General features: G+C 40.9%; 1 protein-coding gene across 1 annotated transcript in view; it reads right to left on the reverse strand.

Annotated features, from left to right (window-relative positions):
• Positions 1-2,112: 2,112 nt before the first annotated feature.
• Positions 2,113-20,909, reverse strand: part of COCH (cochlin) — a 34,690-nt gene continuing 15,893 nt past the window's right edge. The window contains exons 4-11 of the mRNA XM_074996908.1: positions 14,250-14,383; positions 12,621-12,683; positions 11,121-11,165; positions 10,892-11,039; positions 9,309-9,412; positions 7,574-7,800; positions 5,644-6,160; positions 2,113-4,121 (exon numbers count right to left, since the gene is read on the reverse strand). Of these exons, the coding sequence (XP_074853009.1) occupies positions 3,946-4,121; positions 5,644-6,160; positions 7,574-7,800; positions 9,309-9,412; positions 10,892-11,039; positions 11,121-11,165; positions 12,621-12,683; positions 14,250-14,383 (1,414 nt within the window). The 3' untranslated portion in view covers positions 2,113-3,945. The remainder of the gene's footprint in view (positions 4,122-5,643; positions 6,161-7,573; positions 7,801-9,308; positions 9,413-10,891; positions 11,040-11,120; positions 11,166-12,620; positions 12,684-14,249; positions 14,384-20,909) is intronic.

Here is a 20,909-nt window from a genome sequence, read left to right on the forward strand (position 1 = left end):
CTATGACTAAATTTTGAATAGTACTAGAACACTGTGGGCTTCTTTACACTTGCCCCCAAATTCAAATGGCACATGTTAATGAGGGTGATGGAAGATTATTAATGAAGTGCTGTGGTGAATACACAGCACTTCATTAGGCTAATTCTACTCTGTGGCAACTTCAAAGTGTCAGCATGCATATAGCCACGGGCAGTTCAAAGTGCCTTTACTCCCCAAAATTTGACACTTCAAAGTTGCCGCGGGGGAGAATTAGCCTAATGAAGTGCTGCGTATTCACCACAGCACTTGCATAATCTCCCATCACCCTGACTAACATGCTCCTTTCGAAGATGGGGGCAAGTATAGACCCAGTCTTTCTGAAATGAATGATACCACATTGTTGTACAGGGTCAAGGCTTCTTCGTATGAACTCGCTGACTAGGAACCTCCACTATTTAATGTAAATTAGTATTTGATTAAAATTGCCTCTTTTTGTACTGGCCTTCTTTGATGTCAAACTGGATTAGTCATCAGAAATACGATAATGAACAAAGGTAGTGGATGCTACCTTGCCTTGCTGTCAAGCTAGTAGAATCAATTTGATGAAAACATGGAACAAGCTGGAAAACCTCACTGGGTGGTTGCCTTCAAAAAACGTATTCCATTCTACTATGAAAAGTTGACTCCTCATTAGAAGAAGAAATATTTGACTTGATTGTGGCTGGGTCTTTACATTTAAACAATGTGTTTGACTTGGGAAAATTGATGACATTTTGGCTATGTCTACACGAGCCCAAAACTTCGAAATGGCCATTTCAAAGTTTACTAATGAAGCACTGAAATACATATTCAGTGCCTCAGAATGCTGGCAGCTGCGGCACGGCTCATCTAGATGGGGATCCTTTTCAAAAGGACCCCAGCAACTTTGAAATCCCCTTATTCCTATCTGCTCTTAGGAATAAGGGGATTTTGAAGTTGCTGGGATCCTTTCAAAGAGGATTCCTGTCTGGATGAGCCATGCGGCGGTGAGCCGCATCAATTTTGGAGTGCCACAGCTGCTGGCATTCTAATGAGGCGCTGAATATGTACTTCAGCGCTTCATTAGTAAACTTCGAAATGGCCATTTGCATGGCCATGTTGAAGTTTTGGGCTAGTGTAGACATGGCCTTTGTAAGTTGAAGGGGAAAAGCATTTATCCTGTGCTACTTGGTAGAAGATACCACTCCAGTTGCCCAATATAGAAAACTTCTGGAGCTGTGGCAAAAGTCTTAACATGTAAATAGCTTTAAATTGAAGGAGGAAAATGTGGCAGTACATTTTTGTGCATTTATGTAAATCACTAATAAAACAAAGAAAAATTCTATTTTCTCCATTTGCCATTTTTTACAGTTTTAGGACTTCTTAGTTAACTGTGCAATGTCTAAATCTGCTTAATATGTCTGTTAACAGTGTTTCTTCAAGAAGGTTGATGAATGGTGAATACCCACAAAATAAATGCTGGAGAAAATGAGGGGGGGTCAGAAGTTAAAACAAGAAAAGAACAAGTTAGAAAAATGACAAAGTTAGTTATCTTCAGGTCACCAGGGGCTGATGAAATGCATCCTAGCACACTCGAGGATACATCTGAGCCATCAGCTATTATCTTTAAAAAGTTATGAAGGATTCCAGAAGACTGGAAAATGGCAACTATAGTGCTCATCTATAAAAAGAAACTACAGACTAGTGGTCTCAACATCTGAGCTAGGAAAGATAATGGAGCAAATAACTAAGGAACCCACCACTGTGAAAATAGCATTGGCAGTGGCCAGAGTGCTGGCCCCTTTGAAGTGCCGTGGCTGTAGTGCTGCATGTGGCTTTAAGGGATGGGGCCCAACGCCACAGTCCATGCAGTGCTGAGGGCTGAATGCCCTAGGTTCTATCCTTCCACCCTTGGCTCCACCTCTTCTGGGGTGTGGAACCAGGCCCCCCCTCCCACCTTAGCCCAGGGCCCCTGGGAGCTGTTGGCTAAATTGCATTTAACATTCTATTTAGCATAACACATTGTTATAATTTTGGTAGTAGTAGACTCAATCTTGTACAAATATATAACTGGTATTGTTTTACCATAGGTGCTTTATTAAAAAATGCCAATAGTTGCATTCTGTTTGCTTTATTGGTGTATTCAAAATGTATTGCAAGGGGTTCAACATAGAATGGCTTTTGCATTACACATCATTAAAATAACTAGGTGTAATCCCACTATAAAAGTTTGCTTGCAGAATGTGTATTTTCTTATCAGTAGAGCTAAATGCATAATATGCTTATAGTCTGCACAGTGTCTATATTTTACTCTGAATACCAGGGTGATTCATACAGGAATACCTGAATACTGCATATCTTTTACCATATACAGATTTAAGGATAACAATTAATAGAAAAATACAAGGCATCTTTGCCATTCATGTTTAGTGTAATATACAGCTAGTCATAAGTTATTAAAAATGAACACTAGAAAAAGCCTGATAAACATGATGTCTTCCATTTGTAACTGCTTAGCATTTTATAACCAAGAACACAAAATGAGGATGGTGCAAGAAGCCCCAGACAGGAGAGTGGTGTGGTTTGGTAACAAAAGCTTACTACCAACAAACCAGGTTATCAAAAAAATATTTGTGTCAGAATGTATTGTCCACCTCAGATGCTTGATAGATACCTTAGTGAATCATTAAATCATTTCATCACATATATGTGTGTGTCAATATGGATGCAATAAAATGGAAGAGATTTTCCAAAGTTATTTTTCATATTTGAAAAACAGTGTTTAAATCTATTTTAAGTAGCTTCATAAAGAATTACCCCAAAAGTAATCACCTGTAGCTATTGTCTCCTTTACCTCTCTTTCTACCAATTTCTCCTCCGCCTGGTTAAGTAACTTACTACAGACCTGTTATAATTTTGGTGGTCTGAGCTCATTTTGGATGTCAGTCTACATCCTCAGTTCTAACTGAAGGCTCTAACCTAGTGTCTAAGGCCCTGCCTGGAACTTTGTCTAATCTAATCAGCTTCATTTGTAAAAATGCAAGGTAAAACACTAGTACATAAGTTCAGTGGCACTTTACTCATATGTAAATGACTACCAGTGAGTGAGACAGTGGAAAAATATCAGATCCATTGAATTTACTGGGAATTTTGCCATCAACTTCAATAGGAGTAGGAAGACGTTTTAGCCAAAACACCAAGACCCCCATTGTCAGAATTGTTTAGGCATCTATTGATGGGAGAGAGATGGCAATATAGCTTTGAAGATCTAGGACTTAAATACTTCATAGGATCGCTCCTTGGGGGTTGATATTCTTTTGAAACCAGATTTAGCAGCAAAATTTGGATGTCATTTGCTGTAGAAGGCTCTCTTGCAACAGAATAAGACTTATGCTTTAAACTGATACATTCTCTTATAAACCATCCTTCCAATAGTAGCTGAACACTGACAACGCTTCTGTGAAAGTTACACATTCCCAAACTAGACTTTTGTCACGAGAGAGAGTGCCTTCTTGAATAAATCAAGAAACTTAAATTGTATATATTGTATACAAGTGAGAGATGTCTAAAATATTAATTTTCATTTGTGAGGAAACATTCAAAGACAGCCCACAAATGTTTTCTTGTATTTTCTCCATATACACACAGCTGATACACCTGGTACCTTAAGTGTAATGTATGCTTAGCTTTACATGCAGGGGGAGGTGTTAATATATATTTAAAATAATAGACTCTGGTAAAATCCTGCAGTTCCTAATCAAGCAAAACTTACAATGTCAGTGGAAGCTTTTATCTGAGTACAGGAAGCAGAGTATAACTCCTTGTATCTTATCCCAAGCATTTGCCTGTATAGTAAAAGAATGGGGTGGGGGGGCATTTGTGCTGTAGAGAGACTTTCTCAGCTCGCCTCATTTCACTTCACCAAAGTGACATCCATCAGCCTTTCCTTTACTGTTTAGAGTTCAAGAAATCTCTGCAAATGCCTCTTACAAGATCAGGCACAATCTGCCCCAATCCTGTGAACTCTCTTGTGAAGAAATGGTGTGACTCCTTTGGTTCAGAGGCCATCTCCTTCAGATCATCCAGTGGTGCCCAAGCAACACCAACAGAGAAGACTGTAATACCTATAGAATTATAATTAAAAAGAGACAACATGTAAGCCAAAGGTGCTTGTAAATAGAAGGAAAACAGCATTCCTTATTTACATGTGTTGGATTAAGCTGAATCAAAACAAAGGGTGTCATATGGAGCTGGCCAAAGACAATAGGGCTTTTACCACTTGCCCCTGACTGCTGAATATTTGAACCCAAAAGGAGGGTTTTTTTTTTGTTTTTGTTTTTACTTTAAACTAGTTTTCAGCAAGAAGCATGGGGCTATTTATAAGGCTAGCATTTCAGTTATTTTATATGACCTTAGAAAGAAGTGACATTCATCTTTGACCTTTGGACACAACGAATGGAAGTCTGATCAGTTGTATTCTAGACACTATTATAACCACTGAAAGATTTTCTGACCTATGAGACTGAATCATTTCAGTTCTCTGTAAAGGCAGCAGCAGTTCATGAAGGTTTTTTGACCAAACCACTGCCTGCACCCTCCAAAAGAGGATGATGGTAAAAAGTCAAGTTTAATACTATACAGGTATGCCTCTTGCTTGAAATGACAGGATTTTTTTCTTTCAGATTTTGAATTAGTAGTAACTTGCTTTTATGCAAAATTACATCATTTACAATGTGCACATTGAGACAAGAAAATAGCTCAAGAGCAATGACTAGAAAGACACATCTGTAGTTCTGCTGAGTAAGATCCAAGAAAATGTTTGTTTGAAAACAGGATATTTGGTTTATACACTGTAGTATCAACTGATGCAGATGATTTTCTTTGAGTCTTGCATAATATTTAAAATGGGTGGGGCTGTTTGAGCACAGGATAGGGAATGGGGAAATCTAATTTAACCTCAGCGAGAATATTTGTAAAATGGGGTAATATACTATGCTGAAAAGTACTAGTAATGGCTGTCACCCTGGAGGTCCTGAAGCCAAAGAGCCCATGATCAGGCCATACACAATTTCAGGCTCTAGAGAAGGAGCAATCACACTCCGTCCTCTACTGAACAGCTGCAAACACAGGAGGTGGTGATGACCCACCTGTGCTAACACAGACAATTTGCCAGGTGTTTTTAGATTACAAGCAAAGGGGTAGGATATTGGCTGGAAGCAGAAAGCCTAGAGAGGACTTGAGTGTGATCCAGAAAGGAAGTGGAGGGACAGATTTTTGGACACAACTTGTTGTAGTGGCAGAGTTGTGGCTTCCTGGGAATGGAAGCTGCCTGCTGCTGTTCTTTTCCTATGTTAAGGGAAGAAAGCTTTTGTGTACCCATTTTATAATAAGATTGCATGAAAAATATACCCAACTCATCATTTTTTTTTTTCCATCCTACGAAAAAAACTTTGCAAGACCCTGTGTTAGGGCTAACAGCTTGGGCCAAAGGAGCAACACTTACCTAGATCACTGAGACAAAATGAAGCTTAATTCATTGATATTTACAAGCTTCTTTGAGTCCCTCTTTCCCCCTCCTCGCCCACCTGCAGTGAAACACACTATAAAAGTGTGAAATGTTTCTTTTGTTATGTTTCAGTCATTTACCTGCTTTGTGTGCTGCAGCAGAAGGACCTCTAATTTCATCGTAAGACTGACCATCGGTCAGGAGAACGAGAAAGTTTTTGTTTGGTCCATCTTTTACTGGTCCAAACACATTTCTGGTTGTGAAAGAAATGGCATCACCAGTAGCGGTACCACCACTCATATAACGAATGCCCTTCACAGCAGACAGAACCTTCTCCTTTGTGGAATAATCAGTGAAGCTGAACTCTATGCGCTGCTCATAGGTGAACTGCACAGCTGCAATTTTGGAACCAATATCGGAGATCTCAAAGGCTTTAGCAACATTACTGATGAATTCAAGCATGAGGCGGAAGTTGCTGTCTCCAACACTGCTAGACCCATCTATTAGAAAAGCTATATTAACAGAGTTGTAGCAAGTTTTGCTACACAGCATCTGGTCATGAGAACACAATTTCTGGACAAGAGGTTTTACGTATTTGGTGGTACCCAACCAGCTGGTCATATGGTAAGAGAAGAACCCGTTGTTTCTACAGACTGCCTGTTTTAAAACAAAACAAAAATGAAAGCATGCACAGAGATTACTGTCGAATGTACTATTAAAGGTGTATGTAAATAACTTTGATAGTTTTTTAATAATAATAAGACTCTAGGGTCTGATTTCTGCCCCTCCACCCCTCAAATGCTGACCATCTGAAATTCCAGTTGAAGTTAATGGGAGCTGTAGATACTGTTGCCTCTAAGAGTTAGCAGTATTCACAAAAGCATAAAGCTGGAAATTTTAATTAGACATTTCAAATGTTCAACAAAGAGAATTAATGGGCATACTAATATATAAAGCATGATGGGATCTACATCTTGCTTCAAAATATGATGACCTAATTTTTCTGTGATGGCTTCTGCTTGTGCAAATACAATTTGCTATGTACTGTTAATTGTAAATACAAACTGGTCAGATGTCTTCATGAAATCACATATCAGGTTTATGTTTAGCTGCTGTCATTTATTATGTTACAGAACAAGAATGGGCATAAAATTATGGGAGGCAAAACTGTGCCCAGAAAAATGAGTAGAAAACCTGGCTCTAAATAACTTCATTTTTTAAAATGGTCTTTTTCCACATATAATCCAAGAGGTCTGTGGAAAGTTACAGTAAAAACTTTTAGAGTTTAATAGTGATAAGTCTTAACAGAGTGCTTTAACCATCCTTTAGAATTACAAAGAACGTAATTCACTTATTCTATAAGATGACAAAGGCTTTTTAAAACTATTACAATGTTTCTTGGGGGGGTCTGGCAAGGGAATGCTAAGAGGACTGCAGACCCTGCTGACCAACTCTTCCCTCTGGGACTAAGGCAGACTGGCTACCTGTCTTGGTTGTGGCTCCTGGCAGTGAGGGCCAGAACCTTTGCCACAAGGTGCAGGGGTAGCCAGGGAGGCTCCATGCACTACCCATGCCCAAGTGCTCGTTCCACAGTTCCTGTTCACTGGGAAGCATTACCAATGGAGCCTGGAGGGTGATGCAAGGTGTCTCCCTGGCCATCCCACCTGAGTGTCAGTTCTGCAGCTCCCATTGGCCTGGAACCACAACCAAAGGGAGGTGTGAAGGGTGATGCCTGCAGGTGTGAAGGCAGCATAGAGCACCAGTGGCTACCCCTGCATGTGGATAAGCACCATGTCCAGCCACAGCTCTCATCGCCCCAGCCCAGAAAGAGTGTGTAAGCAACAGAGAAAGGGATGGAGTGAGAAGGCGTGGGCGAGACAGGACAGGGTGAAGGCCCCCAGCAAATGTCAATCAAAATGGGGATTCTTGAAGTTTGAGAACTGCTGCCCTGTTACACAGACATGACATTTTCATTTGTAGTTCAGGATGGAAGAAACCTAGTCATTTGAAATACATAATACCCATGAGGGAAGAGTAAATTACAAGCAGATTGAGGACATTCTTTCATACCTTGTCAATAAACCCAACATCTTGAACCATTCCCTGTTCCTCAGTTGTGGGTCTTGCTACAGACACAATAAATACATTAATACCAAATTCTCTGGCCACTATTCCAGCTTCTTCTATATCATCTGAGGGCCAGCCATCTATGAAAACAACGATGATCTTAGGAATTCCTCTGCGGACTCCATTTTCCAGTGAGAAGAATGTCTCAGCGGTGTGTTTCAAGGCCCTTCCTAGTTTTGAATAAGAGAAGGAGAAACTGAGGAAGCTATTTCACACCTGGGAGATTGGGTTTCCATCCCAGTCAAACAGTACCTGATTTAACCATTTCTGTAGCAGGTAAAGACTGTTAAAATCGAGGCAAATACCACCCCTCTGCAGAGAAATTTAGAAACATCTGGTGGAAAGATGTAGTAGAGCTGTTGGAGATGTAACTTTGGTTACCCAGAAGGAATTTTTCTGGCTGCACAAGGATTATAAATTTGAGGATTATTAAACATTTTGAGTTTTCTTTCACAGTAATTTGACTGGGAAAGAATACACCAACATCAGTACCATGGACTTCAAAATAATAAACCAAACTAGAAACATCCTTGCTCTTGCTCCAGGATAATTTCCGTTACACTGGTTGGAGGTATGGTTGCCAGCTTTGTAATATTTAAAAATCACTTCAGCTGGACCCCTCCCCTTCCTCCTGAGAACATGCCCTGTCCTGCCCCTCATTCCCCATACTTCACTGCTGATCTGCTTGTTTCCCAAGACCCTGCTCCATGAAGCCATTCCTTCTATTAACAACTCTTCCCTCTGTGGCTCTCTGCCTTCCTCTTTTCCTCTCTCCCTGCATGGGTCTGGAGGGACTCGCCTGTGAAGCCAAGCCTGGGAGCTGTAGCCAACTGATACGAGCAGGAGGTGGCCATAGCTGAGTAGGGGCTGGCTTGGGTGATGACTAAGTGCCTCCTACATCTGAAATAACCTGACTTTGATCTCACTGGATACCATCAGATCCCTTGTTTGACTGGACTTTCTGGTAAAAACCAGACACCAGGCCATTACAGTTGAAGGACTTAGATCTTCCTAAAACATAGAATTTTCAACAGAACCTTGGAAGACTGAGACAAAGTCCTCCCAGCTGGTACTCCTCTGACATGTACAATGTTACTCTGGATTTATCTCAGTGTAATAGCAAAATTTTGTCCTGGGAACTTCAGGTAACAATAAAGTTTGAGCAACTTCTAGTCACAAATCACCAGACTTCCAACTGACCAAAAGTAAGTGGAATATTACACACAGGTCTAGTCAGCCCTGTGGAAATAGATTCTTAAAGGCAGCTCGCTAGAAGTGAATGGATGAGATTGAGACCACCATTCCACTTTGCCTCATGACTTAATGTGGATATATATATTTGAGAGATTCTCCCTGTTCTCCTATACTCCACTTCTCTTCAGAAACATGTACTGTTTTGATATGGTCCGATTACCCCAGGCAGTCTACAAGTCATTCTCACGTAACTGATAAAAAAATTGTGTTAAGAAACAAAGTTGTTCCCTGTGAAGAAATCAGTGATTGTTTAAACAATAGTAATTAATGTCACGTTTGTACTGTGGTGGTGCCATGTTATGTGAAACTTCATCATCTAAAAAGTGAATTTAAAACAGGTCAACATTTTCATACAAAACAAAGTGACAACAATAACATTCTTCGGGTACAATTAGTTCCTATCTCTGATCAGATTCCTACTCACCCGTATTGGAGTTGCCTCCTCTGAAGCCTATTTCCTTTATGGCAAACAAAACATCTTTTGCAGCAGTAAAGTTTTTCAGATAAAATTCAGTTTTTGGATGCTCACTATGTGAAAAATAAAGCAACCAGTTAAAAACAGATATGCCTGATTAATCTTAAAACAGAATTTAAATGTTTTTTTAATCTGCTAAGGGCAGACTCCAGGGTTCTGAGTTTTGTCAGCAATAGCTAATGATATTAATTGTTAAAACAAAGTCAAGAGCCTCACATTTTGCAGTGTCTTGATTATCTCAAAGACAGCAAAAGGAATCAAATTCACAACAGAGGTCTTGGCAGGTAAGAAGGGAATTATTTTAGTTAATTTCAAAATATATTTATTTGCCGTTTTTCTATACTGATATGGGGACACATTTTTGCTCTCAGTTACACCTTTGTAAATGGTATTACTTTTGAATCACATGGGAGGAAGTGTAATTAATTTGGCTAATTTTTCTGTTGAATTCAGATTTTAAATTTTGCTAAAAACATTTTTAAAGTTTATTTTAAATGACAATGTTTGAGTAATATAATTTATATTGATTTGAGATGTGCTACCTAATTACTTTTCATAAAAAGAGGAAAATTTTAGCTGCAATGAATTTCACCACCAAACTCCTATTTTAGCATGAAAACCACAAAATAATAATAATAAAAAAGAAACTAGTTGTCTCATGAATTTATAAAGTACCTTTGGTCTCACTTGCAATTGAGAAGGACAAGTGTCAGAAGTAAAGACCCTGATGCAGTAGCAGATGGACCCTATGTAGAGTGGAATCGGCAGAAGTGCATCCCAGTGCAAGAGGAGGGTGTAACACTGCGTTTTTAAACTACTGTGAGGATCGCTGGAGAGCAGCTGACATGATCCATTCCCATTTAAGGCTTGAGTCTTCCAGGTATTCAATGCCAGCTGACTTTAGTTGCTCAGCCCTCTGAGGGCCAAAACAGCCCTAACTTGCCCAGTAGTTTGTTAATCCACTTTCGGAACTGATTTTCCTCTCATCCCATTTTGCAGTAATGTACCCCCTCTGCATGCAGAAGAGTTCCTGTTTTAAGTGCGAAGGACTCAGGCCCTCAGTCTTAATCTCTCTTTAGTATTCAGTCCATTCATTTACATAACACTTTCTCCAACCCTTCCAAACCGCTGTTTTGGCTATTTATAAATTTCTTGACAACCATGGTTTGGAAGGTAATATTTTACAAACAAATGAAGCCAAGTAATAATATTCTCCAAGAAGCAAAACGCTTCTCTGCTATGCGGCCAACAAGTAACGTTGCAACAATTTTCTTTTCACTGAACTGGAAAAACTGCCACTCACTCTTGTTAATTAATTCCAGTTGTGTTTAGATGCACACCATCGTATGTCAGCCAGTCCCCCATAATAAATTGACTTTAGTGGGATGTCTCTCAACTACAACAGATCCTAAGCAGAATATTATAACATACTACTCAGGAAGTGGTTTACTGAATAGAATTATTTTAATACACTTCAGTGTTCTTATTTTAATAACTTAATTTTAAAAGTTTTCTTATAATGTTGTAGATACCTGGCTTGTACAACTCCCACATGTGGTCCTTCTGTTCCAATTCCCAGCATCACTGCTACTTTCCCAACAAAGTTCTTCTGCAAATTAAATCTACGCTGCCCGATATTGTAGCTTCCATCAAGCAGAAAAGCAATATCTGCTTTACAGTCTGTGAACACCCAAGATCGTTAGATTAATTGAAAGTCAAAGAGGAGTTTTCTTTGCATGAGGTGGCTATGTGGATTCCTACCTTTGTTCCCAACTTTTTTCTCAACCGGTTTCTTAAGCCGTTTACCTAGAACGTAGGAAACAGTGGGATTATTAGGGAAAAGGATGAATAGCAGTGGCATAAACTGAAGCTAGTAGATTACAAGACTTTAAAGGCTAGGTTCTAATCTTGTCATTGGCCCCATGTAACAGGTAGCACATAGCTGGTTTTCCTAGGAGCATTCAGAAAATTGTGATTTCAGCACCGCTTTGCCCTAACTTGGGGCTGGGGATAAGTCCCTCCCACCATCTTTTTTCTGAAGTGAAAAGAAAGGAGTTGCTGTGGCAGTGAGGAGGAATTCAGGGTACTTAGAAACTCAGCTTAGTAAAGAGTTCACTGTTTTGTTCTGTAGAATGATTTTCATGGTTCCCTTTCTTGTTTGTGTACGCTTCTAACAATTATCATGAGGAGCACAATAGGTTAGGGGGATACACATCTTCACAACAAGGATTCTTTGATGACTAGTAAAAATCCTCACAAGGAATTAATACACCATTATCCAAGAGTGCAATTCTATAAGACTTCACATCTGTTTTCAGGCTGCGGTCACTCCCAACATATCAACTCCAATGCCAATATTGTGCCAGAATTTTCCTTTACTTTCCTGACTTTGACCAAAACCATGGCTGCTGCTATTCCTTAAAGTGCATTAGTTGAGCTACAGCCATTAGTTCGAGTGTAAAATTTGGTGAAGGGAAAACAAAACAGAACAAAAACAGGCATTTACTTTTTTTATTCTTTTTTTTTCAGATATATGCAGATTCAAAAACTGTTAAAATTATGGCAGCCTTAAATCTGAGTTGTGAGCATTGGTGGTTCCTCCTGAGAGGCAAATCTGGGAGAAGGCAAACCATTTTACAGCCTTATCTACTGTCATTTGAGCAGTTATGTGACTGTATGGACTTTGGATACAGTGTGTAATAACAATGACTTGATATTCACTTATTTCCTTCCAGCATTTCTAGATTTGATCTGATCAAGACTCACTCCAATTGCAGATAACAGACAATCAGTCTCTAAGCTGTCCTTGAGAGTTCACTCTTTGCCATGCCCTAAGGGTCCAAACTTCACAGATACACTAAATAAATCAGACAAACACCTCAGATTCCCTCTTCAAACAGGAATGCAGTCTCCTAATTTTCCATCTCCCTCACTTGATAGAAATGAAGAGGCCTCTGAGCACATAAGAAGTTTCCTTTTTGACTTATTTGTGTAACTCCACTGATTTCACTTCAGTTTCTCCCATTCATCATGAGTAGAACCAAGATAGGAATCAGACCCATACATTACAAATGCTACCTGATATTGCCTGTTAAAAAATATTGTGTAAAAACTAGTGGCACATGTAACTTTCCTAAAAAAGTGAGATGATTCTATGAGTCCTGCCTTTCAGGCAGCCTTTCACCTATGTGTGTACATTTCTCATGTAGTGTGGAAGGCTTCCCTTGAGAAGATCATCTACCTATTAGAAACGTTTCAAACCTGTGGAGGGACGTGATGTTGGTGTTGGTCGTCCAACTGGTTCAAGTGGTCCACTCTTTGTCCCTGTATAATATTGAAAAGATTAATTCAATGCATCCCACTGCAGTCAAATTACACTGCAGGTGTTTAAAAAGTAATCAGGTATTTGGCCTTATGTCTTCAAATTTGAAAAGTGTAGTCAAGTAAAAATTACAGCACATCTAGTTTATAATGGCCTGTAACCTAAGGCAGGTGTGCTTTATACCTTGTAACAGACAAATTCAGAAAGCTCTGACTCCCACTGAATCCATTTGGATTTGACATCACCCAGCAACACTCAGGGTCAAGGCCTTAATTTGTAGTAGCTATGTTATGAAGATTACTAGCATGTCAGACTTGGAAGGTGGGATTTGTATAAACAGCTTAGAAGCACTACAGAATTTTTTGTTACTCTCCTGTATAATAATCATCCACAGACTACAGAAGCTTTTCCTCTGTTGACGTTATTTCTGAAACCAAAGTACCAACAGACAGCCAATGTTTTGCTAAGGGCACCCTGAGATATATTCCATATGACTGTGATACATGTGACTCTGCTTGCCAAAAAATCACTTTTTAAAAATCCCTCATTCCCAGACTCTTTTGAGAATGAAAGCCCTAATCAGGCATGATACAGACAGACACAGCTGAATTTCTCCTTACGCGTAGTTTTATTGTATATACTGAAATTCTGACAAGGAACAAGTTTGACAGACAGCCAGGTTTTACGTATGCATGATGGGAGGTTAAGGAGGGAATAACTTGAATGGCCACCCTGTAAGATTAAAGTAGCTCACCAAGCACCAGTTTACTGATTGCACAGACAAAATTGTCTTTATTCTCTTTAAGACTCTGTGAACCTGTAGTGTAGAGGCTCAGAGAAGACACTTAAGCATATGCCACCTAAAGGCCTGATCCTGTGAGGCACTCAACTCTTACAGGAGCAGAGCACTGTACAAGACAGGCCCCTAAACGGAAAAACAAAAATATGGTGACAAGTATCAGAGCTGTAACGGTGTTAGTCTGTACCGGCCAAAACAATGAGAAGTCCTGTGGCACCTTACAGACTAACAGATTTTTTGAAGCATAAGCTTTCGTGGGCAAAGACCTGCTTCGTCAGATGCATCTGACAAAGTGGGTCTTTGCCCACAAAAGCCTATACAAAATGGTGTTACTAACTTACAAGATCCCCTCTCTTCATTCAGTTTCTCACAAAATGAGGCAAGAAATTGTCAGAGACCTTTGGCAAGGCTGCTTTTTGTGCCATTGCCCTAGCTGTAGCATTTGGTACACTCAGCTAGGTAACAGAATGGTCAATGTGTACTGCTGACCAACTCCTCATTGGGAGTTAGGTGCCTGTACCCATGAGGACCTAAGTTTGAGTAACTTAAGTCTGCTTTATGTGGCAGAATCAGCAGCAATCGCTGATTGAATAATTCCAATGGCATAGCATGGGAAGTGGATTATAAGGCAATGGAGGATACAATGAGAAAAGGTCAGCCATTGTTTCTTCAGTATGCCATATAACCACAGGCTGTTGAAAGACTTGGACAAATTCCTGTTAACATTGCAAATATATGTTACTAAATAACAAATACTTGATCCACCTACCAGCTACTGAGAAAGATGAAGCCCATCTAGTGAGCACCTGAGACTGGATCCCATTGGCATATACAGCAGAGTAGTTCTCTTGTCCTGGAAGAATCTGTACTCTGACAGTTCCTCCTGCATTGGAGATCACTCCTCTGGGATAAAAGAGGATGGTCTTACCACAAGGCCGGCTAAATACTTTACATGCTAAATGACCCACTTTTAAGAGGCATTAAATAAAAACACAAAGGACAAGATTCTTAATTTTTAAATTATTTCATTACCAACTGCCACCATTAAAACTCACTAAGCAAAGAAAAACCGGGGGCGGGGGGGAGGTGATAGAGGGGAGCCACCACTGCAGCTGAGGTACGATTCTGCTGTGACTCCACTTAGGCTGAGGTGGGCGAGAAGGAACTGAGGATTGCTCACCCACAGAGCTCAATCTAGCCAGGGAGCAGAGCCCAAGGCAATGCAAAGCATGTGCGCAGGATGACTGGATGCTACTACCTAAAAATCTCAGATCTAAGATGGCTGGGGTGCAGACAAACCTGAAATGCAGCACGCATAGGGGCACAATTCAAAGTATCACCAGCAGATTTGGTCAAAAGAAGAAATCCGCAAGGGGAATGTGGTAAGGTGAGCTTCCAGAATTTCTGTTGAATATGTTCCAGCATAATACTGTATGTTTAAATTGGGAAACAGGGAACAGTTTGAGACTGCTGGTTAGGAATCATGAATTGTTGTACCGATCCATCAAAGGCATAAGTTGTACTGCGCTGGTCTAGCTTTAGTGTGATACTAGGAGAAACCAACCACTTACGCAATCACCTTACTAGTCACCAGTAGCAAAAAGGGAAGAGGCACTACAGGACACTGGGGACATCTATCAGAAAAACATTATTGAGACTTTGGCTATGGATTCACCAATAGCTCTGGTCAAGGAAAAGGAAGAGGGCATCAGATTCTGAGCGGACTATAGAAAATAAAATGAAATCACAAATAGGTAGTACTATGGATAGTATGGAAGTTTCAGCCTGGTTTTCCACACTGGATCTTAAAGGTGGGTACTGGTGAATGCAAGTAGTTCCAAAAGACGGGGGGGCGGGGGAGAATTGCTTTCACATGAGCTCAAGGCTCACAGCAATTTGAGGTTTTGGCTTTTGCGCAGTGCACGAGCTATATTTTAAATGCTAATAGACAGGGGCATGTCCCTCTTGACCTGTCTGCTATACCTACATGATATCCTGGTGCATTGCTAAAAAACTTTGAACAGGAACCAAACCATTTACACAAGACCTGTGAGATGCTGAAGGCAGTTAGTTTGACAAAAGCCAAAGAAATGTAAGGTGTTCCAAAAAAAGTGGTAATCAACTTGGGCACAGTAGAATTAGTGGGGTGGGAATTTTCACTGACAGGAGAAAATGGAGGTTGCACAGAGCTGTCCAACTCCCAGACACTCGTAGACATACAGACTTTTGCAGGACTCAGCTACTACTGAAGGTTCCTTTGTGGATTTGCCAGTACCACAGAATCATAGGGCTAGAAAGGACCTCAGGAGGTCACCTAGTCCAGCCCCCTGCTTCAAGCAGGATCAGCCCCAACTAAGTCATCCCAGCCAGGACCTTGTCAAGCTGGGACAAATGTTCTGCAAACCAGTATTGCAAAAATGGATTGCATAAGATGGGTGAGAAAGAGAAACCATTTCAGAAGTCAGCAGAATTGAAAAAGGCTCCACTGACTAGGCCAACCTTGGCCTATCTGCGATTTTTAAAATTCTTTGGACAAAAAGGCTAGTAAGGTTGCACTTCCCTGGTCTGGCACCCTGGGGACCTCAGTGGTCCCAAATGAGGGATTTTATCAAAGGAGGGGAGAGTAATTCTCTGCCACCTCTGGCTACCCCCCCACTGGCTCTCTGGCTGCAGCTTACCACTGCACCTCTGGCTACCCCCCACTGGCTCTCTGGCTGCAGCTTACCACTGCACCTCTGGCTACCCCCCACTGGCTCTCTGGCTGCAGCTTACCACTGCATTGGACCAGAACTTGACCAGCCCTCTGACCCCTACCTATGCTCTGGCTCTGGTCCCCCGCCAGGGGGTGGTGGTGACACCATGTCCAGCCCTAGACTTGTTGCCCTTGACAGGCGCTGCCAGCTGGTTCCCCTCCTCCTGCCCCAGCTCTCTGGTCCATGAACATCCTTCATCTTGCTGGATGTGGGATGTTGACAGATTAGAGACCGCTGGTGTAGGAGATGCAACCTGTACTTCTGGTTTAGCAAAAGTAATGATGCACCAGGGACTTGACCAAGCAGTAGCTTATCACAGCAAAAGTCTAAGTTCTCCTGAGAGAAATTACTGCCTCCTTTGACAAGGAACTGCTGGCGGTGGTTAAATCTATGCGATGTTTTATCACTATTTCTATGGGAAGAAGTTTATGTTAAGGCCAGACTAAGAATCTCTGCACACAAGGTGGAGTCACACATAACTTGAGAAATTTGTTGGTGACTAGATGCCTCGCATAGTGAATGCAGGAGAAAATGAAGCAGCTAGAGAAGTTAAAATAGGAAAAGACCAAATTAAAGTTACTTAGAAAAGTTAGATGTCATCAAGTCACCAGGGCCTGATGAAATGCACCCGAGAATATGCAAGTAGCTGATTGAGGAGATATCTGAACCATTACCTATCATCTTTGACAAAGGCATGGAAGATAGGAGTGAGTCCAGAAGTGTGGGAAAGGGTAAATGTAGTGCCCATCTATAAAAAGGGATCTAAGGACAATCCAGGCAACCACAGACCAGTCAGTTTAACATCTGTGCCAGGACAAATAATAGAGCAAATAATTACTGAATCCCTTTGCAAACATTTGAAAGAAAACATGTTGATAGCATGGCTGTGTAAAGACCAAATCATATCAAACCAGCCTAACGGTTTTCTTTGATAGGATAATAAGCCTAAGGAGGAAGGGGTAGATGTGGTATTCACAAGGTGACCATACATCCTGTTGTAGCTGGGACTGTCTCTTTTTTCACCCTGCCTGGAGAGCATGCCTACTTTAAAACAAACAGGCTAATTGTCCCATATGTTGCAAAGTGGGGACTTGAAATTTAAAGAGACAGGTCCTTAAGCAGCAGGGCTTAGCTGGAGAGGCTGCAGGAGGCAGGTGGGCAGGCTCCATAAAGAGCTTGTTTAAGCATGCCATTGTTGGCAGTCCCCAGGGAGCTGCAACTGGAATGGAGGAGGGGAAGCGGGGGGATGTCAGGGTGCCTACTGCTGTACACTCTGCTCACACTGCCTGAGAAGGTCAGAGTGAGTAGGTTGTGGCTCAGATATTCCCCACCACCACGATGTACACTGCTATCAGGTAAAAGGAGTGGGGCAGGAAGGTGGGAATAGAGGGGAATGGGCGAATCAGCCACTTGTGGGGACAGCTGCTGTGTGAGGGTTGCACTTAGCTTGGTAGCCCACAGGCAGCAGCAAACAATGGACCATGGTGTCATCCCCACACCCAGCTCTCAGAGCCCTGCAAATGCCCCCATCCCTGCCTCCTGCACTCACATCCAGCCCTAATTTTCAATAGCTCACTCACACCCCGCAGCCCTCCCGCACCTACCCCAGCCCCTCATCCTCTCTCACTACCACCTCACACTCTGGAGGACAGCGGGATGAGGATAAGGCAGGCACTTTTATAGCACAATAACCACTGACTTGTAGATATATATATATTTAAATTTTACCTATTTTTTGTTATAATAATGCAGTATATGGTTAAAATGGGGACACAGTCAACTTAATGTTGTGTTGAATGTTTGTACTGCATACTTCTAATGGATTGCTATTTTACTGGCTTAACTCAAAGAAATTTTACCAGGTGTCTTGTATTTCACTTAGGGAAATATGGTCACCATAAGTATTCCTAGACTTTAGTAAAACATTTGATAGTGTCACATGACCAAATTAATAAATTTGGGAAATAAAAGCTAGAAATGTCTACTGTCCTGGGTGCATATCCAGTTGAATATGCATTACCAGTGAATAATTATCAGTAGTTTGCAGTCATGCTGGAAGGCCATAACAAGTGTGTTCTGCTGGAATCAATTTTGGGACTGGTTTACGCTGGACGTTAGGAAAAGCTTCCTAAATTTTAGGACAGTTGAGCACTGGCATAAATTACCTAGGGAGATCATGGAATCTCCAAGAGAGATTTTTAAGAGTAGGAGAGATAAACATCTGTCAGGAATTATCATGATGGTGCTTGGTTTTGCTATGAATGCAAGGGACTGGTATTGATGACCTCTTGAGGTTTCTTCCAGTTCTAGGATTCTATGATTCTCTGTTGTGTAGACAAAATGCACACTTGATATTTGCTGAAATGATATAACCACATTTCTGGTGTCCATTTTTGTTACTTTGTTAATGAATATGGGAAATTTATTTTCATGATAGCTCAAGATTTCAATGTAAAATACAGGAGTCCCCTGTGGGAGCTAAGAAGTGCACAAGGGCTTGTTAATTCCCCCCAAAAGAAAAAATACAATTCTTGCTCTCAAAACCCACTTTTTATTTTGACAGAACCACTGTGCTCTGGTGCCAACCTTAGTGCTCCACAGGCTGTTTTGGTTATGCTAGAACATCACACATTTACAGAAACACCTTTCGTTCTGTTGTTTAACTAATAGTCGCCATATTTTTGCTTTTGTCTGACTATTGCCTGATAACGGCAATCTACAGAAGCATGCAGCCCTTTCTCTTGACCAGCTATACAGTTAGTAGTAGTGATGATTTATATTTAAACAGTTCTTTTAATTCCAAAGCACTCACAAATCAAAGTTACAAAACCATTGAAATGCAGCACACAGAGGGAGACATCCAATATCTCACTGCACAATACTATGTGAGACAGGGACTTCTGGCCCACAACATCAAAACAAACTTTATCATTATGAAAGGTACAATTCTAATCCAAAGTCCCCAGAAGTCTCTCGACTAAGTTCAGTCTGCTTTAGACCAGGTGTGGGATAAGCAGACAGAACTCTAGTTTTTAAAGTCTCATGCTCCCACTAACAGGCATGAAATTCAACATACATCTCAGAAGGTAGGGAAGGGCTTGTTTGGCTTGTCAAATTTTTGCCTGTCTTCTTTCAGAAGGTTTTGGCATATCAAGTGCATTTCTGAGACCACTAAGCTATTCTTCCAGATAGCAGAGATTTCTACATATGTCTAAAAAAATTATTTTCAGACCAAATAAAACTATTAGCACTTGCTGGGGCTGCCAGCAGCAAGTTAAAACAGCGTCTACAGTTGAAAAAAAGGTAAATCACACATTTTTGACTCATAAACATTGTTTTTCTCTGAACAAAAGGTCAGTTACTTTGGAATTTGGGACAGTTCTGCCAGGTTTTTCATATGATGAGGAGCCAAACAGTTCCACCAAGCTATTCTCAGCCACACAAAAGCTACTTACTTAAAAATAAATAAGTTATGAGATGATGCCAAGTGTCTGTTCTCTTGATTGGGTTTAATACTGGCAGACTAACCTAATGTTCAGATCAATGCAACTATCTAGAGAAGGACAAAATGATCCCAAAACACTATCCATGCAAATGGATAGACATGATATCATGCATGGACAGGAAAAAACATGTCAAAAAGGAAGAAATTGATACTAACTATGGAGTCAATGTTGCAGAGAAAAGACACAAACGTCAAGGAGCCCAGAGCTGAAGGTGCACACTTAGCAACAGTGTGAACACATTTGACTCAGCCTAACAATCGAAAGGCAAACTTTTCCTTGCACATTTCAATGCTAATAATTTTACTCTTCACTTGATGTTTACGGGAAATCTACCTGTGCTATACAGGGACAGAGTCGAATATAGAAGTCAAGAGCTGAGAGGGGATACAAAGATACAACTTTGAAAGGAGAATTTTCCCTGAAAGTTTCCATGATAGGAAGCATGTTTCACCATGACTATACAATGAAATAGATTTTAAGCAGTTAATTACAGGTGGCATTTCTGATGAAATCCCAGGAGGAATTCAGAGCCCCACATGACAGCAGCTGAATTAACTTGGCTTCCATCTCTCTCTCTATACTCCTGATTTTCAGCTGCTAATGCAACTCCTTCCACTTCCTTCCTTCCTGCCTTATGGTCACAGAAAACACTTCCTGCTGCTGGCTTGCCTAAATTCACCATCTTTGGCCCACAGCTTTTCTAAGTTCAAAGCCAGCTTCTCCCTACACTACAGGTTCTGTTTGCTGCTTTTTTACCACACTCCAGCTGTTTCTGGTGTGACTTAGGAACAAGACCCAGCAGGAGCAGGCAGGAGCCCAAAGCCTCCCCCCAGATCTAACTGCCTCAAAGGCCATTCTTTGGAACAAACTCTCTGCAAATTTTCTCCTAATGACCACCACAGTTCAGAAAATTCTCACACTCATTGGGATTAGCTTGTGTCCTAAGACAGCTAACTTGATCAAAGAGTGACATTTCTTGTGACACTGGCATTATGGGAGTGCAATGTCAGGTATGAGCCACATCCTACCTCTGACTAAGCTTTAAAAGTTATCATGTGTTTAGCTTATATCATCTAAAACAAAACATACATTGGGCTAAATCTTCAAAAGGTGCAATTTGGCATCTAAGTCACTATTACCCTAGTTGAGCTGGTCCTAGTTTTGACTTCT

This window comes from Carettochelys insculpta, chromosome 6, assembly GCF_033958435.1.
Source record: "Carettochelys insculpta isolate YL-2023 chromosome 6, ASM3395843v1, whole genome shotgun sequence".
Lineage (NCBI taxonomy): Eukaryota > Metazoa > Chordata > Testudines > Carettochelyidae > Carettochelys > Carettochelys insculpta.